Source organism: Caenorhabditis remanei, chromosome V, assembly GCF_010183535.1.
Source record: "Caenorhabditis remanei strain PX506 chromosome V, whole genome shotgun sequence".
Lineage (NCBI taxonomy): Eukaryota > Metazoa > Nematoda > Chromadorea > Rhabditida > Rhabditidae > Caenorhabditis > Caenorhabditis remanei.
Genome location: NC_071332.1, coordinates 18,513,785 through 18,538,427, shown reverse-complemented (window position 1 = coordinate 18,538,427; position 24,643 = coordinate 18,513,785). Strand labels below are relative to the sequence as shown.

The following is a 24,643-nucleotide window of genomic DNA, read 5'->3' as shown; positions in this document are numbered from 1 at the left end:
GTTAGGAAATGCCCCAGGGGACACTCTGCAAATATTGAAGGTCTCTACCACCTCATTAGTAGGGTGCCACGTCACCAACCTTGCCTTACGGAGGATTAGCACACACCCAGACGTTTCTCTGGCTCATCCTAATGGGACCGTATGAACACAAGTAGACAAATAGAGGAGGACGTGGCAGACCACTCATACGCCACCACTGGTCCGCATACGCTGTCAAGAGAAAGAAATATTGATTCTTGCCTCTACCCAATCATCGTTTTTTCGCTCAACAGGACTGACTACTTCTTTCACGGATCATGGAATCAAAAGCGTCGAAAAATCAATCAAAAGGTATATCAGTTCCTTCTCCGTTTTCCGCGGAAAGTTTTGCGGGAAAATAATTTAAATTCATATGAGTTAAATATAGCCCTGTGAGCTTGTAAAATGCAATTTGAAAAATTCAGGTGCCAAACCACCGTCGACGGAATCTGTCGCTGTCTTGCAGCAAGTACCTATCAAACCTCCAATCAAACAACTCTCCTACCCGTCCTTGGTCTCAGTTGTAGAGTTCATCAGCTTTGGTAGACGGTAACGTTTTCCATGCGTCATGGCCAACGTCAGTCTTAAAACTCCATTCCAGAAAACAACTATACGCCAAGTGTCCAACAATTCGAAAACTCGAAGAAAAACTACCCTATCATCTTGAAAGTGTGAAAATCGAAACAATAGGCCCTGGCTACATTATTTTGAAATTTGACAATTTTTCTACTGGTGACATTGGTGCGCATCCCGGCAATAGAGGCGAAATAGAAATGTGGTGTCCTGGAAAACGAGTGACACGCTCAACAAAACTGTCTTTATATGAGGCGACTGAAAAGTTTGCATTGTATAATTTGAGCAGACCGGGGACAACAATAAAGACACTTGAGACAGAGGTAAGTTGTTTATATCTAAAAAGCGCGTTAATGAAACTTTGATTTTCCAGTACACTCCGAAATGTATTTTGAACTGTATCCCCTTGACAATTGAAAATTTGATAGTGGACTGTAACGAATGGGACGAGTGGATCAACCGTACAACTAGACCAGTTAAAACTCTGCAAACTGGTCTTATAATCAGACATGACACGGTGAGTTGCGGAGTTTGGAGGCAGTATGTCGACCAGAGATTGAGTTATTTGTAGATCAAGTATGCAAAAGAAGTCACAGTGACAAGACCATCACATCTTTCGATCAGAATCCAGACAGACATATTGTCAGAATGGAATTGTGAATCTATTACAATTGAGAAGGATCTGACTTATATGGAGGTCGTGGATTACTGTAGGAGAGTGTCAAAAAGAACCGATCGACCGATTGGAAGCGTTTTCAAGTCAGGGTTGAGTGGTTACTCAACAGAGTTGTTCCAAATGCTTTCTCGGGAACTAAATGCAAAAAAGATGTTGTTAAAAGGCTTCTTTGGCAATCTGATACAATGTGCAACTATCTACATTAACGAATCGACTGAGTTACACGTATGCAGGATGGAACCAGGAATTTGGATAAAAGTCAGTGCGAGAAGAACCGCAATTGATCAAGTTTTCTAACTATTGTTTTCTTGATTCCAACTTCATATTTTTCTAATTTTTAACTTCATCTTTTTTGTCAATGTTTAATGTTTTTAGGATTAATTTGTGTAATTTCTCACTTACGAACCTCTTTTTTTTTCTATAAATATTGAAGATCTGTACCGCCTCATTAGCAGTTTCCCACGTCACCAACCTAGCCTTCTGGAGGATTAACGCACCTGACGGTCCTCTGGCCGATTCTAATGCGGCTATATGGCCACAACAAGACAAATAGAGGAGGACGTGGCAGACCACTACTAATAGTAAGTCTCTTCTGGTCTACCAAGAGGAAAAAATATTGATTCTTGCCTCTACCAACACACCGTTTTTTTTTAATCTTCAAGAAATACTTCATTCACGGACCATGGGATCAAAAGCGTCGAAAAATCAATCACAAGGTATTTCAGTTTCTATCGTTTTTTGCCGTTTTTGAAAGGTTTTGAGGGAAAATAAGAACTTACGAGCTTGTAAAATGCAATTTGAAACATTTGAGCATATGTGCTTCAAATATAGTATTTATGGCAAATAACTCTATGGCCTCAACGCTTTTCATTTCCCTTTTCTTGACTTGAGTATGTTCAGGTACCAAACCACCGTCGACGGAATCTGTCGCTGTCTTGCAGCCTTTCAAACCTCTAACCAAACCACTAACCTACCCGTCCTTGGTCTCAGTTGTGGAGTTCATCTGCTTTGGTAGACGGTAATGATTTACGTGCCTCATGACCAACGATAATCTTAAAACCTCATTCCAGAAAACAACTATACGCAAAATGTCCAACGATTCGAAAACTCGAAGAAAGACTACCCTATCATCTTGAACGTGTGGAAATCCAAACAAGAGGCCCTAGCAACATCATTTTGCGCTTTGAAAATGTTTCAATTGGTAATTTTGGTTCGAAAAACGAAAGTGATGGCAAGATAGCAATGTGGTGCTCCGGAAAATGGATGGAACGATCAACAGGACTGTCTCTGTATGAGGCGACTGAAAAGTTTGCATTGTATAATCTGAGCAGACCGGGGACAACAATAAAGACACTTGAGACAAAAGTAAGTTGTTTATATCTAAAAAGCGCGTTAATGAAACTTTGATTTTCCAGTACACTCCGAAATGTATTTTGAACTGTATTCCCTTGACAATCGAAAATTTGATAGATCGTAACGACTGGAACAATTGGATCATCCGTACAACTAGACCAGTTAAAACTCTGCAAACTGATCGTATAATCAGAAATGACATGGTTAGTTGCGAAGTTATGGAGTCAGTTTGTAGACCAGAAATTGAGCTTTTTTAAGATCAAGTATGCAAAAGAAGTGACAGTGACAAGAGATCCGATAATCTACACAGACATATTGTCAGAATGGAATTGTGAATCTATTACAATTGAAACGGAACTGAGTTGTAGGGAGGTAGTGGATTACTGTAGGAGTGTGTCAAAAAGAACCGATCGACCGATTGGAAGCGTTTTCAAGTCAAAGTTGAGTGGATACTCAACAGAGCTGTTCAAAATGCTTTCTCGGGAACTAATCGCAAGAAAGATAACGTTGACAGTCTTTGGTGGCAATGTAATTCAATTTGCAATTATCCCTATTAACGAGTCGACCGAGTTGAACGTATTCATTATGGAACATGGAAAAGTTTGTGCGAGAATAACTGCAATTGATCATGTTGTTCAGACTTGTCACGGACCGGGCCGGGTCAAGATCGGGAAACATCTCGGCCCGTTCGGCCCATTTTCAAACATTTTTTGAAAAGATTTTGAGTTTCTGAATATTTTTTGGAAATTTTTCGAAAAAAGTATAGTTTTCGAAGAAAATTTCAAAATTGAATAAAAATGTGAATGTGTACAAAATTTTAAGCATTTTTACTCTATTTTTTCGGCCCGATTTTTGACAAGTTTGATGTTTTCTAACTATTTTTTTCTTGATTTCAATTGTACACAGCAATAGAGGCGTTTGGTCGAAACGAACAGATTTTAATTTTTCCCCGAGTCGCGTTGCGTGCGCGTCGCGGTTTATATTGAAAGACACGACGTAGCGACCTTACGCCTCCCACTGTTGTGACTCCTTATTTTACTCTTTTAAACTTTTTTTGGCAATGTTCAAATGTTTTTGTACTTCATCAAAGAAATTGATATTATTGAATAAAACATATCGAAATGAAAGTTTAAACCATACTTGCAAACCGAGCCGGCACAAGGTAACGGCGAGGAACCTCAAATTCAAACACGAAAATGTTTTTGAGGGAGATGCGTGGCGTGCGCGTCGCGGCGAGCACTACATTTTTGAGGAATGAGAGAAATAACATCTCTGCAGATAAAGGTAATGATTTATTTGTTTCAGTTTGATAATAAGAAATGTGTAGTCAAAAATAAAAAATAACATTCTCAGCAAAACGCCCGTTTTCAAAACAGAAATAACAAGGAATAAGAATTATCTTCTCGAGACACGACGTGTTGCTCTCGGAGCACTTGCACTTGAACCCGCCTCCTCAGCAGCCGTCGAATCATAATCCACACCGTTATTGTAGTACTTCTCGAAGTTTCTCTCGAGGAATTCCAGAAGTGACTCGATTCCAATGGTGAGACGCTGAAAAAGACAAGGACTTCTCAACTCCAAGTAACGCCTTGAAACTCACATTAATAACATTCAGATTGAGACCGGACTCTTCGAGAAGCTTCGGCAATTTGGTGAACATTCTCAAGAAATGAATGAGACCGTAGTGTTCGGATGACTTGAATCCGGCTGGTGCTGGGAGATTGTTGGGGTTTACAAGTACGAGACCTTCGTCGATTGCGACTTTGTGAACGAGATCATTGTATTGTTTGCGTTCGTTTGGGTAGAGCAGGTGGAAGCTGGAAATGTGGGTATGTTTGAAGGGGTTAACGGTTGCAAACCAGTGTTGTTGGAAATTCCAACTTTCTACTTCCGGCTTCCGTCATTTTGAAGCTGCGGAATTTTGGAGCAGGAACACTTACAAACTAATAAGAAAAAATGATCTAAAAGGGCAGCAGGTAGGTTTTTCCTTACCAGAGAAGGTCATGAAGTCAGTTTGGAGTTATGGGGCGGGACTTATATCATCGGAAAGCTGAGAAAACCTTGATTCCAAATGTCAAAGTTTGGAAAAGTAGAAAATTATCATCTTTTTATCCACAAACCTACGAAACCCACCTGTGTTTCTCGACTTAAAAAATGTTCATTATGCTATGTTACCCGTAAATCTGAAAACCCTAAAAACCCAGTAACTCACCCCAAAACAACATCAAAAAACTGCACGAGCGATTGAGCTGAAATCGCTAGAACCGAATTAGGAGTCGGATCATCTTCAGTCACTGTGAAGTTCACCTGATTCACTTCTTGAAGTTCCTGGTCAGTGGCTGGGATTGTTTTGAGATACTGAAACAAAAAAAATCAAATAATACAAAATCGTTTACTGTAACTTACATCACTGACAATCTCATCGATCGAGAATGCTGCTGGAACATGTGTGAGAACATTGGATTTGAGGTATTTGGAGTCATCGATTATGATCTTTTTCAGCGGACTTGCCATATCAAATCTGAGTCCAGGAGTTGGAGATTCCATGTCACTTGACTCATCACTCTCCTCACTCTGATTCCCTTGCTCCACAACTGATCTCTTCTTCTTTGCAGAATTCAATGCAACAGTCGGAATCTCTACATTGTGAGTTCTCGCGTATTCTTCCAGAGTTCCTTTGAACATTTTCCCCTCTTCTGCTCCTAATTGAACTTTCTCATCGTGTCGACTCGCCCATCCGGTGTAGTGAATGACATAGCATTGTTTCCCTTTCACTTCTTTGATTCCGATCACTTTTGCTTCGTATGGAACATTGGTTTTGAAGATGCAGACGAAGGATTCTCCAATTTGGAATATTGGTTGAGACATCTGGAAAATATGCTTTTTTTTCCAGGGAGAATTTGAGGTTTGAAAAAAGGAAATTGGCTTAAAACTCGAATCTCAAAACATCGGGTCCGCAAACACCGACTATAACTTTTTTAAACGCGCTCCGTCGCTTAAACGCGCTCCGTCGCTCAGCGGTTGGCACGGTGTCAAAAAAGGTCTTGGCTGAGTGCCAAGTTCAAGTTCAGCGTGTGTTTGTCGTATCTTTCAACGGAAAACGCGACGCACACGCATCGCAACTCGGCCGGTAGATTCAAAACTTTTCGTTGCGGACCTTACGTCTCGTATCCCCTGTGTTGTTTCAAAGAATTATTTGAACTTTTAAAGTCAAACAAATTGTTTGACGAAATAATGTTTGACAAATTTCAATCATATAAAATTATTCGGCCAAATAATTTGAAATTTATCATATAATTTGAAACCGATTTCACGATATTTCAAAGTGAACCTATGCAAACGCGCCCTTTTGAGAAAAATCACATACCTAAACTTTTTTGATCAAAATTAAGAATTTTGACAAGAAATTATTTTAAGAAGAAATATAATCGCGAATGCAAAATTTTTCGAAAAAATTTTATACTGCTCCACATTAATATACGTTCACCCATGAAAAATGTCAATTTTTCAATAAATCGAAAATTGTGCTATCTCTGGTTTTCTGTTCGGAAAATTACTGATGGATACACAAATAAACTTGAAACTGTACCAATTTGTGATATTTAGGAGCAAGTTTTCGAAAATTTTGAAAAAAAGTGGTCTTTCAAAAAATAATGGGGTGAACGTATATTTATGTGGAGCAGTATAGTTTTCAAAAAATATTAAAATCGTGCAATTTAGGCTTCAAATAATATGAGCAAAAACGCCATCTCAACAAAGCGCGTTTGCATAGGTTGATTTTGAAATATCGTATAACCTTCTTTTAAAAATGTGACATTAAAATGAATAAATTTGGAGAAAAAATCGGGGCATGACAAAAAGTATGAGATTTTCGAAAATTGTGAAAGAATCAATCTTTTTGTTGTTTTCGACAAGATCTCAAAGAAAAACTGTATGAAAAAGGGAATACTTATATTATAAACTGAACAATTTTTCTAGTGACTTTTATTTCACATGCAACAAAAAAATAAATTAAAATAAAGAAAAGAAAAGAAACTTCAAAAAAGAAATGTACGCGGTCAGAGATGGTGGAGAGGGGAGGGAGACGCAGACACCTATACAATTATTTGAAAAAAGATGAGGACTCGTACGGGAGGTCTGTTGGAGGGTGCAGAGAACTGGGGTGGCGAGGGAAATGGGAAAATGAGAGACGAGGGGAAGACAAGGGGAGGAGAAGAGGGGAGGAGGGGAACAAGGAGGTAGTGAATGTGAAAATGAGACGGGTGGAAGGGAATCATAGAGGGGGAATTAAGAGATTATGGAGGTGGTGTTCGCATTATTAACACGGTACGCTTTTTACAACCGCGCTCTACCGAAACCGAAGAAAATTGTGTGCGAAATTGAGGGACTCGAGTTGGTTCGATTCCACCCGGGTGGTCCGATGAAGGAGCAAGTTCTCCCAATTCCTTATATTTTAAATTTTTGTTATAATTATCTTATTTTCTCGTATTCTTTTTGTTCGTCACGATCACGTCGAATACGTTGATCAAAAACCTCGAAATATTCCAGCGGAAACACTTCATCTGCATTTTTTTGGTAACTGACTACGGTAGTTATGAAAATACGCAATGCGGACAATGCGCACTATTTTACGATCAAGTAGTTTCAAACATTTTCAAACTTTCTCTATTTATTTTTCGTGTTGGAAACTTGATTTTTTATGGTTTTTCAAAGAAAAATGTTGTAAATTTTATCTTTCGAGAGTTTATTCACCAATTTCATCTGTTTTGACGAATTATATTCATTGAAAATCGTTATTTTTTGGGAAATTACCGTTCTAGCTGAATTTTCGTCTATTTCTAACTTTAAAAGTGGTCAATCTCAATGATTTCCAGAAACTTCCTCACCAAAATGGCCGAATTCATCAAGAACAATCCGAAAGTGTTTAGAACTTGTATTCTGTACAAATTCTCGGATAGAAAACCGATTTTCGAAAGTTATAAGGAGTTACGAAAGAGATTGGATAACGACGTCGATTATCCAGAATTCGAGTTTTGGTACATGAGATTTTCTCAGGGAAAATTCGGTTTGGATTATGATAGGAGGTTCTTTTGAGTTTTCTGAAGAGAATTCACTGAAATTATTTCAGTTTCTATCCAAAAACACGCTTGTTCATCGATTTGCCACCAAATGTAATGGAAAGAATCGGACGGTATTTGGATTTGAGAAATAGGTAATCTAATAATCGATTCTAGTAATTATTTAACAGGAATTTTCAGATTCAATCTCCGAATAGCAGGAACTGAAGAAATCAGATGTATGATCGATAGTTGGGATCCAAAAGTCACTGAAATGGAGTACATTCACTACTTGAAACCTCAATATTCTCGTGTTTTAATGAAAAATAAGATATCATCACCGTTTGAAGCGAGATTATACGAATATTCTAGGTAAAATGGCAGTTTTCGAGTTTAAAAAGAGGTAAAATTTGTGTTTACAGACTCGAACGGGACAATTTAATGAGTGTATTGAAGAACCCAAAACTGCGATTAGATAAATTGAAAATTCGTTGTTACGATGAGAAATGGAGAGGAATTATTGAGGAATTGAGTGAATCGAATCATAAATTACTCGTGAAAAAGTATGAAATGACTAAAAAATCATCGAAAGGATCAATCACTTTGGATTTCCTTGAGCCGTCTGCACTTGAAGAAGTCAACCTGTATTTCAGTGATTCAGCCGAAAAAATGAGTGAAATTATGAAATCTGAACAGCGTCAAGGACTGAAAATGCTCACAATTAAAAATTCTTTTCCGATGACCGTGCTTCCATTCGAATCATTCTATAATTGTCCACGATTCACTCTCATTTTTTATAACAAAGTTTGTGGGGAAAAGCTTTTGGAACTTGTCAAGGTTCATACTTAAATTTTAACAAAAATGATTTTAAAAAAGCTATTCAGAATCTCATGGACTCCGCGCATCTGGATATATGCCACCTGGAAATTCGTTCTAAAAAGGAAAAATTTGGTTCTCTAATACTCTCGCAGTTGATGGATAGAGAGGATACAGATGCTCCAGAACGGTGGAATCTTCGCCGTTATCCAATTTCAGATTCACAGGAATTCTTTGAAATGAAATTTGAAGAAAACAGAATTCGTATTGAAAGGAAGAAATAATTTTTTGTTGATTTAAATTGTTTCTGTTATAAAATTCTGTTGTTTTTCTTCACTTTTCTTCAATTTTTTTCTTGTTTTCACGTTCGAAACGACTTCTGTTATCTATATTCTCTTTCCAGATTTCACTGTCGGGATACTGTAGCTTTAAAAGTACGTAAAGTTGGTGTACATGCAGACAATGCCCACCAATTTACGAGCAAAAGTGTTATTCAAATTTGAATGGATTTGACCAATTTTTCATGTTAAAAACCCCTTTCCATACCGATTTTTCAGTAATCAACAACTAAAAAATGACTGAAATCATCAAGAACGACCCCGAAATGATTCGCAGTTGTGTCCTCTACGAGTTCATAGAAGGAATTCCAATTTTCGAAAGTTTCAAAAAGTTTTGCAAAAAGTTTGGAGAAGATTTCATGAATTATCCGGAATTCGAGTTTTGGTTCATGAGATTTGCTCAGGGAAAGTACGATTTGGATTATGATAGGAGGTATTTAGATCACAAATAAATTATGATCAGAAAAAATAAAGATATTTTCAGTTTGGATCCGAAAACTCGTTTGTTCACCGACTTGCCGGTGGAAATCTTTGAGAAAGTTGGAGAATACTTGAAGCTGGAAGATAGGTAAGCGAAAAATTCGAATTAGAAGATTTCTAATTCGAAAAAATACATTGGTGTCGGGGACCGATTAGAAGTTGCATTCAAGATACGAATTTTTCAGATTCCAACTCCGAAATGTGTGCAAGGATATTCGATTTCAAGTCGATAACTGGGTTCTGAAAGTGACAAAGTTTTGGTATAGCTCTGCGAATAAATGGGATATCTATTTGAAGTCACGCAATTCTGGACAAAATGAAAATAAAATATTCAGTTCTTGTTTTCACCAGAATCCCAATTCTTTCTCGATGAGTGTGCTGAAGCTCCCGAAACTCCAATTGGATAAATTGAAGATTGATGGAGAAGATATCTATTGGAGAGAATTCATCAGAGAACTGGACAAATCGAATCGGAAACTTCATGTGAAGAAGGTCGAATTTAACTCTAACGGCGGTTCATCTAAAATTGATTTGCACTATATGATTCCCGGAGTACTCGAAGAGATCACAATGTTCCTCAAGAATCCAACACGCGAAGAATTGTGTGAAATTATTGAATCGGAGCAATGCCAGTCAGCTAAAATGTTATGTATTACTAGTCCGACACGCACTTCAGAATTTCCATTGGATGCTCTATACAACTGTCCACGATTCACTTTGCGACTCGAAGGAGCTGCAGACGATTTGAAAGCAAATTTCCTCAAGGTTAGTTTTTTTTTCAGAAAAAAAAACAATTTGGTGCATTGCAAAGGAAAGTTATTTTCAGAAGCTCATGGAATATGGTGAAGTAGAGAAATGTGTTCTCTACATGCTCGGACCGTCAGATATTCGCGATATTCCATGCCAAATCATGAAGTATTTCAATGAACCAGAGGCTTTGGTTCCCAACTTCCCGTCGCTTCGTCGATACCCAATTCCTGGAACCAATGATTTCTACGAATTCGAATATCAAGAAAGGGTCGACTATCGAGAGGAGGCCGTTCACCTCGAAAGAAAACAATAATTCTTCTTTTGTTTCTAATTCATTTTATCTGTTAAACCACTGCCAATTTGCTGTTATTTTGTTCTTATTGTTTTTGTTATAAATTCGGTTTGAATTCCTTTTTTCCCGCTAGAAAAGACGTTAAAAACGTTGAGATTCCTTCCCATTTTTTTCAATGGCGATTCGATTTTAATTGTGGGGTTTCTTGTTAATTTTCTTCATTTTTGTTTCTTAATGCAACGTTGAAAACGTTCGGTTTAAATCGGTCCGATTCAGACTTGTCAAAAATCGGGCCGGGCCGAAATTTCTCCCGCTCGGCCCGGATTCAAAAATGGGTACCCATTTTTACCAAATTTTTTTTTTGAAATTTTTCTAAAAAAAAGAGTAAAAATGCTTAAATTTTCATACATATTCACATTTTGATTCAATTTTAAATGTTTATTTGAAAACTATACTTTTTTCAAAAAAGTTCAAAAAATTTCCAAAAAAAGTTCAAAAACGCAAAATGTTTCCTGATTTTGGCCCGGCCCGGCCCGTGACAAGTCTGGTCCGATTATATTCTTCATATCGGATCTCCTTTAAGATCTTTTCACGAAAATTGATATTTAAACTCTTTTAAAAATCAAATTAGAACAATTCGACCAGAAAAATTCTCAAGAATGATGCAATTCCTCTTTGTTTTTTTTTGTTTGACTACGGTAGTTTTCGAAGTACGCATTGCGTACAATGTGTCATGTTTCACGCGCAAAAATTGTCATGCTGTTTTCACTTTATTTTTCGCATTTTTTCTTTGATTTCCTCAAGGAAATGGCTAAAACTGTCGTAAATAAGTTTATTTCCACCTGAAAATGCTTCATTTTCCAGTGTCAATTCTTCGAAAATGACTAAAACCGCCGTCGAGAGCAATCCATTAAATTTTTTTCAAATTAGACCTTCTTTAAGTTCCTTTTTCGGAAATTTAGATTCTCGCTTATTTTTTCATAAAAATAGGAAAAGTCTTGCACTTTTACTCTAAATTTTCGAACATTTTCTGAAAATTTTGTCAAAAATTGAATACCCATTTTCGAATCTGGCTCAATTTTTGACAAGTATGCATTTTTCAGTAGCAAACGCACAAAATGGCCGATGTCACCGAGAGTACGTCATTGGCTACTCGTATACGTATTTTGGAAGACTTCGGAAAAGTACTAACCCAAATCGTAACAAACCCGAAATCATGGAGAAAATTAAGTTTTGAAGCTCACAAAGAGTTGTTTGAAACCATGAGAGATGACTTCATTGACTATCCGGAATTCGAATTCTGGTTTTCAAGATTCGCTCGAGGAGACTTCGATTTGAATTATGATAGAAGGTATGTACATAGAATACAAACAATATTTACAGTTTGTCAATTTCAGTTCCGATCCAAAAACCCGTTCGCTCACCGATTTGCCACTAGACGTTTTCGAAAATGTTGGCGAATACTTGGAGATAGGATCCAGGTAAACAAACAAAATCAGATTCGACGATTCAACAAACCAATTATTCAGACTGCAACTCCGTAATGTGTGCAAGGATATTCGATATCAAGTCGATAACTGGGATCCGAAAATAACCGAGTTTTGGTATTACAATCCGAATCATCGTTATCCTTGTAACCATTCAACATCGTATAATCTACTCAGTGTGCTGAAACATCCGAAACTCCAATTGGAAAAATTGACAATAAAAATGGAAGATATCTATTGGAGAGAATTCATCAGAGAACTGGATGAATCGAATCGGAAACTTCATGTCGAGAAGGTCGAATTTCAAAATTATTGCCATTCCCCAACAATTGATTTGCACTTTATGATTCCCGGAGTTCTCGAAGAGATCAAAATGTCCCGCGTGAATCCAAAACGCGAAGAGTTCTATGAATTGATTGCATCGGAGCAATGGCAAGCAGCTAAAATGGTGTATATTGATAGTACGACACCCACTTCACAATTTCCATTGGATGCTCTTTACAACTGTCCTCGATTCACTTTGCGAGTCGGAGAAAAACCTGCAGACGGCTTGAAAGCTGCATTTCTCAAGGTTAGCTTGTTTTTGGATTCAACGAATAGTGTCCAATTCTCTCGTTATTTTCAGAATCTCATGAAATACGGTGAAGTACAAACATGCGTTCTCTATGCTCAGAGACACATCATGAACTATTTCAATGAACCAGAGGCTTTGGTTCCCAACTTCCCGTCGCTTCGTCGTTATCCGATTAAGGGAACAAATGAATTCTACGAACTCGAATATCGAGAGGAAGGCAGTCCTCGAAAAGAATTCGTTCGCCTCGAAAGAAAACAATAATTCTTCTTTTGTTTCTAATTCGTTTTACCTGTTAGCCAATTGTCAATTTGTTGTTACAATGTTCTCCTTGTTGTTTTTGTTATAAATTCGGTTTGAATTCCTTTTTTCCCGCTAAAAAATACGTTAAAAACGTTGAAATTCCTATAACTCAGCGGGAAAATTTGGAAGGACGCCGGAAGGTTTATGGATGGAAGGGGATATCGGAGTGTCGTTGCCACATTTTCAAAAATTCAAATCGTTTTTACAACTTCGTCCTTTGATAATCAACTAAAAACAGCGAGAAAAACAAAAGATATAGTATTTTAATGACTGATAAACATATTCAGTATGTCAGAAAATAAAGCTTTCATGTTTTCTTGTGTTTTTTCTTGCTTTGCGTCATACAATGTGATAAATAAAGTTGTAAAAACTATTTGAATTTTTGAAAATGTGGCAACGACACTCCGATATCCCCTTCCATCCATAAACCTTCCGGCGTCCTTCCAAACTTTCCCACTGAGAATGCATTGTTTTTGACTGACTACGGTGGTTTTCAAAGTACGCAATGCGGACAATGAACATTGTTTTACGCGTAAACATTGTCATCTTTTTTTGAACTATTCAACCACGTGTTTCTTTCCGATTTTACCTTAAATGCATCGATTAGTTTTAAACGGTTATCGTGATTTTCGTTCATTTCGAAACATTACAGCAAACCAATTCGGCTTTTTCAGTAAAAATGGCCGAAGTCACCGGGAGAAATCCATTGGCTATTCGCAGACGTATTCTCGAAGAATTCGAAAAAGTACAAGCACAAATTGCAACAAATCCGGAATTATGGAGAAAATTGAGTTTCGAAGCTCACAAAGAGTTGAGTACAGTACTGGGAGACGACTTCATTGACTATCCGGAATTCGAATTCTGGTTCTCAAGATTCGCTCGAGGAGATTTCGATTTGAATTATGATAGAAGGTACGCAAATAGAATAGAAACATTATTCACAATTTGTCATTTTCAGTTTTGATCCAAAAACCCGCTCGCTCACCGATTTGCCGTTGGAAATTTTCAAGAATATTGGTGAAAACTTGGAGTTAGAAGACAGGTAACGAAATAAAATCAAATGCGGAGACTGATTCATCAAATCAATTTTTCAGATTCCAACTCCGTGATGTGTGCAAGGATATTCGATTTCAAGTCGATAACTGGGACCCAAAAGTGACTAAGATTTTCTATTGCAAAGGGAATAATTGGAGAGTCTGTCAGACGTCAGGTCCGGAACTTTATTGGATGGGCATTTTTGAACGAAATAGAAATAACATTTTCCATCCTGGTTTCCATCGGGATCCAATTTCTTTCGTGATGAATATTCTGAAGCTCCCAAAACTCCATTTGGAAGAATTGACGATTTATGAAGATGTCTATTGGAAGAAATTGATAGAAGAGCTGGACGAATCGAATCGGAAACTTCACGTTAAGAAGGTCGTTTTTCCAAATGGTTACCATTCATCAAAAATTGATTTGCACTTTATGATTCCCGGAGTACTCGAAGAGATCATACTCAAAAATCAAACAGGCAGAGAAATAATTGAAATTATTGAATCGGAGCAATGTCAAGCAGCTAAAATGATGTATATTGACAGTACGATAGCCACTTCTAGTTTTCCATTGCAAGCTCTTTACAATTGCCCTCGATTCACTTTGCGACTCGGAGGAAAACGTGCAGACGGTTTGAAATCGAAATTTCTCAAGGTTAGCTTCTTTTTGAATTCAAGAATTCAGAGAAGAGTCTCCAATTCTCTAGTTATTTTCAGAATCTCATGAAATACGGTGAAGTCCAAAAATGCGTTCTCTACATTTCCAAAAATCGTCCCGCTCAGAGTCAAATCTTGAAGTATTTCAATGAGCCAGAGGCTATGGTTCCCAACTGTCCGTCGCTTCGTCGTTATCCAATTCCGGAAACAAACGAATTCTACGAACTCGAATATGGAGTGGAAGTTGACCATTATAGACGTCGAGAGGAGTTCGTTCGCCTCGAAAAGAAACAATAATTCTACCTCAAATTCATTTTACCTTTTAACCCTTTTTTTTCTAAATTTCAACATTTTCCGCTTATCCACTACTTATCACCATCACTTTCGTGTCGAAAACTCGTTTTGATAGCAAAAATTGTCGAAAGTTTATTTCTGTGAGTAATTCTTCTAAAGTATCAATTTTTCCGATATAAATTAATGTAAAAATCACGATTTCAGCAAAAAATAAAATTGAAGATATTTATGTTTTCGTTATTTCGCCTTTTCGTTATTTTGTTTCTTTCTTAATGCAACGTTGAAAACGTTCGGTTTAAATCATACCTCCTTTATGATCTTTTCACGAAAATTGATATTCAAACTCTTTTAAAAATCAAATTAGAAGTTCTAATTTAGAACGATTCGACCAGAAAAATCCTCAAGAATTATGCAATTCCTCTTTGTTTCTTTTGTTTGACTACGGTAGTTTTCAAAGTACGCAATGCGGACAATGTATCATATTTTACGCGCAAACATTGTCTAGCTGTTTTCACTTCATTTTTCGCATTTTTTCTACGGTTTCCTCAAGAAAATGGCTAAAAATATCGTAAATTAGTTAATTCGCACCTGAAAATGTTCCATTTTCCAGTGTCAAACCTTCGAAAATGACTAAAACCGCCGTCGAGAGCAATCCATTGGCAATTCGCAAGCGAATTCTCAAAGAATTCCAAAAAGTGAAAAAACGAATCGCATCTCTTCCGGAATACTGGAGAAGAGACACATTTTGGACTCACAAACAATTATGTAAGAAGTTGGGAAATGACTTTATGGAGTACGCAGAGTTCGAATTCTGGTTTTTGAGATTTATTCAAGGGAATTTCGATTTGGATGTTGATAGAAGGTATAAACAGAAAAAAATCTTGATAAAATGGTTTTTTAATTACAGCTTGGAGCCGAAGACCAGCTCGTTCACCGACTTGCCAGATGACATTTTTGAGAAAATCGGCAAAAAATTGGATTTAAATGCTCGGTATATATATATTTGGAGCAGGGCTGTGCGAAAAAATTTTCCAACAATTTTTCGAAAATTTTTGAACAAAAAACCGGTAAATTCGAAAAAAATGTGTCTGGAAAAAATGAGTTTTTCAGAGACAAAAATCTTGAATTTGTATGAAAACTGTGAGGACAGACCCCCAGAAACCAGTTTTTGAGTGCAAAATTCGAAAAAATTTCAGGAAAAATTCGAAAAATCTCTATTTTTCCACTAATTTTTTCAATGTTTTTCTGGTTTTTTTTCTAATTTTGTATTAAAAAACAGGTTTCTGGGGGTCTGTCCTTGAAATATTTAGAGTTTTCATATAAATCCAAAACATTTTCGCTCCCGAAAAACTGTTTTTCGAAAAATTTTGACTGAAAAACCGAAAAATTCGAGAAAACTCTGAAAAAAAAATTCGGATGCAAAAATCTTGAATTTGTATAAAAACTGTAAGCACAGACCTCCAGAAACCTGTTTTTGAATACGAAATTTGAAAAAAATTATTAAATTATTGGAAAAATCGAAAAATCACAATTTTTTTCAGTAAAAATTTCCTACATTTTTCAAACGGTTTTTTCGAAAACTATTCGAAAATATTTCCCCTCAAAAACTATTCGCACAGCCTTGATCCTCAATTCCTATTAGCAACCCACCCCTCTTACAACTGCGCCCCATCGCAAACGAGAGAGTATCGGTGAGAGAGACGCAGATTTTTACAGTTTTTGACCTATTTTTGCACTTTTTCATAATAATTTTTAAAATACATTTGAAAATAGCGAAAATAGGTTAAAACCTGTAAAAATCTGTGTCGGCGCGAAAAAACTCTGCGTCTCTCTCCCCGATACTCTCTCGTTTGCGGTGGGGCGCGGTTGTAAGAGGGGTGGGTTGCTAATATTTTGAGCTAAATTCCAAAAAAGAATAAATTTCTTTTCCAGACACGAATTGCGAAACGTTTCGAAAGGGATCCGAATTCAGGTGGACAGCTGGGATCCAGAACTCATCAAACTCTCTTATAACACTGCGGAAGACTGGAGTTTTCAGCATAAAACGATGTCCGCCTCGTTCCGTCGATCGATATTTGAGAGGAAACGGAAAATGTATTTAAAAAATAAAAAATATTTTTAAAAAGTTTTTTCTTTTAGGAATCCCCTCCTTTATACTCTTGTAATATTGAAGAATCCGAAACTTCGACTGAAGGAATTGACTCTAGGGGGAACTGATAAGTATTGGCGAGAATTGGTCGAAGAATTAGATCAATCGAATCAAAAATTGCATGTCAAACACCTCCACACCTCTTCTAACTTTGATCTACACTATCTGGATCCTGGAGAAATCGAAGAGATTACTGTATTCTTGAGAGATCCGAAAGCAGAGGAAATCCAGATTATTCTGGATTCAGAGCAATACAAAGCGGCGAGAATGACGAATTTTGAGACTCATGTCTTCCCATCGAAATTCCCATTCGAATGTTTCTACAAATGTCCGAAATTCACTCTGACACTCGGTGGACAACCTGCGTTGAAGATTAAATGGGATTTTATTAAGGATAAGAAATGTTTAGGACGAAAAATTTTGGAAATTTATGCTGAAAATTTCAAAATTTCAACAAAAAAAAAACAGTGATTTTGCGATTTTCTGAATTTTTTTCTTATTTTCATAGTTGTCAAGGCCCGGGCCGATAGAAAATTTTCAAGGCCCGGTTTCAAATGACCCTTTTTTTCCAATTTTTTTTTTCGAAATTTTTTTCAATTTTTCATCGGAAATGTGACCAGCCCGGGCCTTGACAACTATGCTTATTTTGTATTTAAAAAAAGGTTTCTGGGGGTCTGTCCTTGGAATACTTACAGTTTTCATACAAATTCATGTTTATTGCTTCTGAAAAAATTTTTTTTTCGAAAGTTTCGGTTTTTCGGTCAAAAAATTTTCGCACAGCCCTGGTCCACATCGCTGAATATGCCACGAAATATGATGAAAAATCTGAAATTTTTTGACCAAAATGCGAATTTTCACTCCGAAAAATGATAAAATTAGTGCTGGCCGAACTTTTTTCCTTTGTGTTTCTAGGTCACGTCCGTTTCGAAATTATTCTGAAATTCAACTTATTTTTAGTGAGACGGACGAGTAATAACTTTCCGTGGCCTAGAAACACAACTTTTCGAAAAACTCGGCCAGCACTGACCACTTTGGAATTTCAATCATTTTCGGGCTGAAAATTCGTGTTTTGGGGGATTTTTTCTGGTTTTTCGAGTATTATCATAAAAATTATCATGTTTTTTTGTTCAGAATCTCCTTATATCTGCTCAAGTCCAACTCTGTCATATATCGATTTATAAGAATGCAACCGACGAATTGAAACAGAAAATCCAGGAAGAGTTCGAAGAGAAATATCCTCGTGTTGATCCAAGCAATCCGAATATTCGTCGTCATAAGATTCCAGGAACCAATGAGTTCTACGAAATGGAGATGACGGACGGAATGATGCGTATTGAGAGAAAACAATAATTGTTTTTGATGAAAACTGTTAACTTGTTACCAACTTGTTGTCATTATGTTTTTATTGTTATCATAATGAATGTTCTATTTTGTTTTTTCATATCTGATCTCTCTAAAAATGTTAACAACGCTGAAATTCCTCTATTTTTGTTCCATAAAACTCGAAAATTACTTTTTAAAATGTCAAAATTACGTTCAACTGACTACGGTTGTTTTCACAGTACGCATTGCGGACAATGTACCATATCTTACGCGCAAACATTGTCATCATTTTTTGAACTTTTTAACCTCGTGTTTCGTCCGGTTTTTCCTAAAACTGCATTGATTTTTCGCTGAAAATGTTTGAAAATTGCGAAATTTTAGAGGATTATCGTGTTTTTCGTTCATTTCAAAACGTTTCAGCCTACTAATTCTTCCATTTTTCAGTGACTAACCTAAGAAATGTGGATCAGTGATCCATTCGCCACTCGCAGACGTATTCTCAAAGAATACAGAAAAGTACAGGCGCATATTACAATCCACCCGCAATGTTGGAGATCAGAGACATTTAGAGCTCACAAAAGAGTATGTGCAGCCATGGGAGAGAACTACGTGAATTTTCCGGAATTCGAATTCTGGTTTGCGAGATTCTCTCGAGGAGATTTCAATTTGGATTATGATAGAAGGTACGCAAATAAAATATGAACAATATTCGCAGTTTGTCAATTTCAGATCCGATCCAAAAGCTCGCTCGCTCACCGACTTGCCATTGGAAATTTTCAATAAAATTGGTGAAAACTTGCATTTAGATACCAAGTAAGCATAACAATTATTTATTCGAAATTCAATTCAATAAGCCAATTCTTCAGAATGCAACTCCGTGATGTGTGCAAGGATATCCGATTTCAAGTCGATAACTGGGACCTGAAACTAGCCGAGATTTCCTATAGCTCTGCGGATGTTTGGAAAGTCAAGCGGACACCCGGATACGGAGCGGCTTATGTGGGCAAATTTCATCAAGATGAAAATAACAGATACAGTTCTGGTTATTACCAGAATCTTATTTCTTTCGTGATGAGTGTACTGAAGCTTCCGAAACTTCAAGTGGAGAAATTGACAATTCATAGACAAGACGAATATTGGGAGAAATTGATTAAACGACTCGACGAATCAAATCGGAAACTTCCTGTGAAGAACGTCGAATTTCCAGACTGTTACCATTCAACTAAAATTGATTTGCACTTTTTGGTTCCCGGTGTACTTGAAGAGATCAAAATGTTCCCCGTGGATCCAAAACGCAGAGAATTGTATGACTTTGTTGAATCGGAGCAATGTCAAGCAGCTAAAATGGTGCATATTGAGAGTTGGACAGCCGCTTCTAGATTTCCGTTGGATATTCTGTACAACTGTCCACGATTCACTCTGTATCTCTATGGACCTGCAGACGGTTTGAAATCGAGATTTCTCAAGGTTTGCTTTTGTTTTATGCAATGTAACAAAAAAAAATTACGGTGTTATTTTCAGAATCTCATGAAATATGGTGAAGTTCAAAAATGCGTTCTCTATCTTTCCAAATATCGTGCCGGTCAGAGCCAAATCATGAAATATTTCAATGAACCAGAGGCTATGGTTCCCGACTGCCCGTCTCTCCGTCGTTATCCAATTCCAGGAACAAACGAATACTACGAAATCGAATATCGAGAGGAGTTCGAATTTCCAGAGGGAATCGAAATTCCAGAGGGAATCGAAATTCCAGAGGAATTTAAAGTCAACTTTCGAGAGGAGTTTGTTCGCTTCGAAAGAAAACCATAATTTCCTCTTTTTCATGTTCATTTCATCTGTTAACCCATTGTCAATTTGTTGCTATTTTGTTCTCCTTGTTGTTTTTAAAAAATTTTTTGTTATGAATTCTTTTCTTATTTCCTTTTTCAACTTAAACATACGTTAAAAACGTTGAAATCTCTATATTCTGAAGAGTTAAATACCGTAAAAACTGTATTTGAGGTGCATGCAACTCTAGTGTTCAAAGGGTCCGCCAGAGGGCAACTCAATTAGAGGGGCAATTCAAATAAAGGGTGCACCTCTATTTTTGGTCGACGTACCTCGATGGTCAACTATCTCTTGAATTTGTTCAGTTTCATTAGTTTTTTACGCCGAATTCATCGAACTTTTACGTAAAAAACGGCGAAAATCCTGAAGCAAATTACGTTTTTACATCAAAATTGCTGATAAAGAATGTGAGAGGCCAGTTCGGAGTCAATAAATAGATGATATTAGAGAAAAATGTAATTCGCCGGAGGGCAACTGTATTAGGAGGAGCACCTCAATTGGAGGATTCACCTCTATTTTTCAAAGGGTCCGTCGGAGGGCACCACTATTAGAGCGGCACTTCAAATACAGTTTTTACGATATTTGAGGTCGAACGGGGATAAACGAAAGCGGGAGAAATGGCGAGCAGTACATGTGATGAAATTTGTGAATTTTACTTTTAAATTACTATTCTTAGACATTGCCCATGTGCCCACAGTGTTTTTGCGCATGTACTGCCCGCTCTCCGTTTCTCCCCGTTCGGTACGGTTTCAACTTTTCAACCTCGTGTTTCTTTAGATTTTACCTTAATTTTCCGCTCAAAATGTTCGAAATTTTTGCATTTTAATGGATTAAATATCGTGTCTTTTGTTCATTTCGAAACGTTTCCGCCTACTAATTTTCTCCCCTTTTTCAGTAAAAACCTTCAAAATGGACAATGTCACCGAGAGAGATCCATTGGCTACTCGTATACGTGTTCTCGAAGAATTCGGAAAAATAATAACACAAATCGCAACAAATCCAGAGTTATGGAGAAAATTGAGTTTCGAAGCTCACAAAGAGTTGTGTAAAGAGCTGGGAGAAGACTTCATGGACTATCCGGAGTTTGAATTCTGGTTTTCAAGATTTCTTCAAGGAAATTTCAATTTGGATTATCATAGAAGGTACGCAATTAGGCAAATAGAATATACCGTAAAAACTGTATTTGAGGTGCCCTTTAATTTGAATTGCCCCTCTAATAGTGGTGCCCTCCGACGGACCCTTTGAACAATACAGTTGCATGCACCTCAAATACAGTTTTTACGGTAAACAATCTTCACAGTTTGTCAATTTCAGTTCCGATCCGAAAGCCCGCTCATTCCTCGACTTGCCATGGGATACTTTTGAAAAAGTTGGCGAATACTTGAGGTTATATGACAGGTAATCAAACAAAATCAAAATTGAAATTTAATTCATCAAATCAATTTTTCAGATTGGAACTCCGAAATGTGTGCAAGGATGTTCGAGCTCGAGTCGATAACTGGGATCCAAAAGTAGCCAAGATTTGTTATTACACTGTGAAGGTATGGTCTATTGATCACAAGTCAAGACGCGAATCCTATTTTTCACAAACTATGGAAATACATGACAGATTCAATAATAGTAATCCCATGTCTTTCGTGATGAATGTGCTGAAACACCCAAAACTTCAATTGGAGGAATTGACTATTTATAGAGAAGATCAGGATTGGAAGAAATTGATTAAACGATTGGACAAATCGAATCAAAAACTTCATGTGAAGAAGGTCGATTTCGCACATTTTTACCGTTCATCAAAAATTGATCTACACTTTATGATTCCCGGAGTACTCGAAGAGATCAAAATATTGTTTTTGTATCCAAAACGCAATGAATTGTCTGAAATTATTGAATCGGAGCAATGTCAAGCATCTCGAATGTTGCATATTCAAAGTGGCACCTGCCCTTCGGAATTTCCATTGGATGTTCTATACAATTGTCCTCGATTCACTTTGCGACTCGAAGGAAAACATGAAGATGTTTATAAACCAAACTTCCTCAAGGTTAGAATTTCGCCATCAGACGTTTCACCAATTCCCGGAAAATTTCCAAAGCTTTTTGGGGAAAAACATATTAATTATCAATGCATCAATGCATACTAGTGGTATGTTATTTTCCCCATACTTGCAACGGGCCGGGCCGAGCCGATTCGAGAATTTTCACCGGCCCGGGTCACAGTACAAAAATTTGAAATTTTGAATTTAAAAAAAACATTTTTCGATTTTTTGCAAAAAAGTCGGGTTTTCGACTATGTTTCTACATTTCTATAAAACACAAGTTTACATAGGATTTTTGACTATTTTTGATGAAAATTTATTTTTGATGAAAAATATTTTGTGTAAAAATCGTGTACATTTTTTGCCTCCGGGCCGATATTTTGCAAGTATGATTTCCCCCATAAAGCTTTGGAAATTTTCCGAAAACTGGTGGTGAAACGTCTGGTAGCGAAACGTCCCGGAACCTCAAAAAGTAGTCTTATTATTTTCAGACACTCATGAATAAAGGTGTAGTACAAAAATGCGTTATCTACATGCTCGAGCCGTCAGATATTACCTTCAGTCCAAGTGAAATCTTGAAGTATTTCAATGAACCGGAAGCCATGGTTCAGGACATCCCGTCGCTTCGTCGTTATCCGATTCCAGGAACCAACGAATTCTACGAACTAGAATATCGAGAAGAAGTCAAATCTCGAAAGGGACCCGGCTTTCGAGAGAATCTTGTCCGCCTCGAAAGAAAACAGTAATTCTTCTTTTCTTTCTGATTGAATTTACCCCGGACGTCAGATTAGTACCGAAATGTCAAAAACAAAAAACAAAACAATTTGACACTAGTTTTTAGATATTTAAAGCATATCTTTGAGTCTCCCGCCTATTTCGTTCATTTCATACATTTTCAGTCGTACAGTTTTATTATTTTTCAGTAAACCTCACGAAATGGCGGAGAGAGATCAAGTGGTTACTCGTAGACGAATTCTCGAAGAATTCGGAAAAGTACAGATGCAAATCGCAGCAAAACCGGAACTGTGGAGAAAATTGAGTTTCGAAGCTCACAGAGAGTTGTGTAAAGTGGTAAAGTGGTGGAACTTCATTAACTATCCGGAATTCGAATTCTGGTTCTTGAGATTTGTTCAAGGAAATTTTGATTTGGATTATGATAGAAGGTATGCACATAAAATACAAACAATATTCAAAGTCTGTCAATTTCAGTTCCGATCCAAAAGTCCGCCCGCTCTCCGATTTACCACAAGACGTTTTCGAAAAAATTGGTGAAACCTTGGAGTTACATGACAGGTAAACAAACAAAATCAAATTCGGTGACTGATTCAACGAATCAATTTTTCAGATTCCAACTCCGTAATGTGTGCAAGGATTTTCGAATTCAAGTCGATAACTGGGATCCGAAAGTGACTAAGATTTACTATAGCAGTGCGAATGATTGGAGAATTTGGCAGACATCGAGACCCGCACTTTACTGTGCGGACAATTTTGGACTAAATGAAAATAACAGATTCCGTCCTGGTTTTCACCGATATCCTATTTCTTTCGTGATGAGTGTGCTGAAACATCCGAAACTCCAATTAGAGAAAATGACGATTGACCTACAAGGAATTATGTGGAAGAAATTGGTTAAACGACTGGACGCATCAAATCGGAAACTTCATGTAAAGAATGTGGAATTTCAAAACCGTCAACGTCGAGCGAATATCGATTTGCGCTTTATGATCCCCGGAGTTCTTGAAGAGATTAAAATGTTCCTCGTGGATCCAACACGCGAAGACATTACTGAAATTGTTAAATCGGAGCAATGTCAGGCTGCGAAACTGGTGTATATTGAGAGTCCGATAATCTTTTCACAATTTCCATCGGATGTTCTATACAATTGCCCAAGATTCACTCTGAAATTCGGAGGATCACCTGCATACCGTTTAAAAGCGAAATTTCTCAAGGTTAGCTTCTTTTTAAATTCAGAGAAGAGCCTCCAATTCTATCGTTATTTTCAGAAACTCATGAAAGAAGGCAAAGTTCAAAAATGTGTTATTTACGCTCACTGCCAAATCTTGAAGCATTTCAATGAACCGGAGGCAATGGTTCCGAACTTCCCGTCGCTCCGTCGTTATCCGATTCCTGGAACCAATGATTTCTACGAAATCGAATATCAAGAGAAGTCTATTCGTCTCGAAAGAAAATAATAGTTTCCTACTTTTTTATATTCATTTTACCTGTTAATCATTGTCAATTTGTTATTATGTTGCGATTTTTGTTGTTTTAGTTATAAATTCTGCTTTCTATTTCTTTTTTCACTTAAAAATACGTTAAAAACGTTGAAATATCTATATTGTTCAAACTTCTTTCTCAAAAAAACGCCGGATGCTCCAAAAATAACTGTTTACTGACTATGGTGGTTGCGACATCTTACGCGCAAACATCGTCATGCTTTCTTGAACTCATTGGACTCGATTTCCCACGGTTTACGCCGAGATTTTATCTTAATTTCATAGATTTTCTGCTCAAAATATTCGAAAACTCCCGAAATTTCAAAGAATTATCAAATTTTCTCTTCAATTAGTAACATCTCAGTCTACTAATTTATCCTTTTTCAGTAAAAAACC

General features: G+C 37.0%; 7 protein-coding genes across 7 annotated transcripts; 6 read left to right on the top strand and 1 right to left on the bottom strand.

Annotated features, from left to right (window-relative positions):
- Window positions 1-296: 296 nt before the first annotated feature.
- Window positions 297-1,564, top strand: GCK72_021067 (uncharacterized protein; the record flags this gene model as incomplete). Its single annotated transcript, XM_053733992.1, has 5 exons — window positions 297-330; window positions 444-567; window positions 620-914; window positions 965-1,108; window positions 1,163-1,564. The coding sequence occupies 5 exons, from the start codon at window positions 297-299 to the stop codon at window positions 1,562-1,564; spliced, it is 999 nt and encodes a 332-aa protein (XP_053582905.1).
- A 385-nt stretch (window positions 1,565-1,949) lies between these two features.
- On the top strand, window positions 1,950-4,316 carry GCK72_021066 (uncharacterized protein; the record flags this gene model as incomplete). Its single annotated transcript, XM_053733991.1, has 6 exons — window positions 1,950-1,983; window positions 2,168-2,285; window positions 2,338-2,632; window positions 2,683-2,823; window positions 2,879-3,220; window positions 4,236-4,316. The coding sequence occupies 6 exons, from the start codon at window positions 1,950-1,952 to the stop codon at window positions 4,314-4,316; spliced, it is 1,011 nt and encodes a 336-aa protein (XP_053582904.1).
- On the bottom strand, window positions 4,016-5,488 carry GCK72_021065 (uncharacterized protein; the record flags this gene model as incomplete). Its single annotated transcript, XM_053733990.1, has 4 exons — window positions 4,016-4,171; window positions 4,221-4,437; window positions 4,833-4,978; window positions 5,027-5,488. 4 exons carry the CDS (start codon window positions 5,486-5,488, stop codon window positions 4,016-4,018), a joined length of 981 nt encoding a protein of 326 aa, XP_053582903.1.
- A 1,429-nt stretch (window positions 5,489-6,917) lies between these two features.
- GCK72_021064 (uncharacterized protein) lies at window positions 6,918-8,526 on the top strand (the record flags this gene model as incomplete). The annotated part of the gene is made up of 5 exons (XM_053733989.1): window positions 6,918-6,946; window positions 7,495-7,704; window positions 7,749-7,832; window positions 7,879-8,049; window positions 8,100-8,526. The coding sequence occupies 5 exons, from the start codon at window positions 6,918-6,920 to the stop codon at window positions 8,524-8,526; spliced, it is 921 nt and encodes a 306-aa protein (XP_053582902.1).
- A 41-nt stretch (window positions 8,527-8,567) lies between these two features.
- Window positions 8,568-8,777, top strand: GCK72_021063 (uncharacterized protein; the record flags this gene model as incomplete). The annotated part of the gene is made up of 1 exon (XM_053733988.1): window positions 8,568-8,777. One exon carries the CDS (start codon window positions 8,568-8,570, stop codon window positions 8,775-8,777), a length of 210 nt encoding a protein of 69 aa, XP_053582901.1.
- Window positions 8,778-13,393: 4,616 nt separating this feature from the next.
- On the top strand, window positions 13,394-18,198 carry GCK72_021062 (uncharacterized protein; the record flags this gene model as incomplete). The annotated part of the gene is made up of 9 exons (XM_053733987.1): window positions 13,394-13,626; window positions 13,673-13,756; window positions 13,809-14,403; window positions 14,466-14,674; window positions 15,310-15,561; window positions 15,607-15,690; window positions 16,632-16,793; window positions 16,839-17,251; window positions 18,002-18,198. The coding sequence occupies 9 exons, from the start codon at window positions 13,394-13,396 to the stop codon at window positions 18,196-18,198; spliced, it is 2,229 nt and encodes a 742-aa protein (XP_053582900.1).
- A 2,709-nt stretch (window positions 18,199-20,907) lies between these two features.
- GCK72_021061 (uncharacterized protein) lies at window positions 20,908-24,223 on the top strand (the record flags this gene model as incomplete). The annotated part of the gene is made up of 8 exons (XM_003094202.2): window positions 20,908-21,140; window positions 21,313-21,396; window positions 21,449-22,037; window positions 22,523-22,773; window positions 22,955-23,194; window positions 23,241-23,324; window positions 23,377-23,980; window positions 24,035-24,223. 8 exons carry the CDS (start codon window positions 20,908-20,910, stop codon window positions 24,221-24,223), a joined length of 2,274 nt encoding a protein of 757 aa, XP_003094250.2.
- Between the last annotated feature and the right edge of the window lie 420 nt (window positions 24,224-24,643).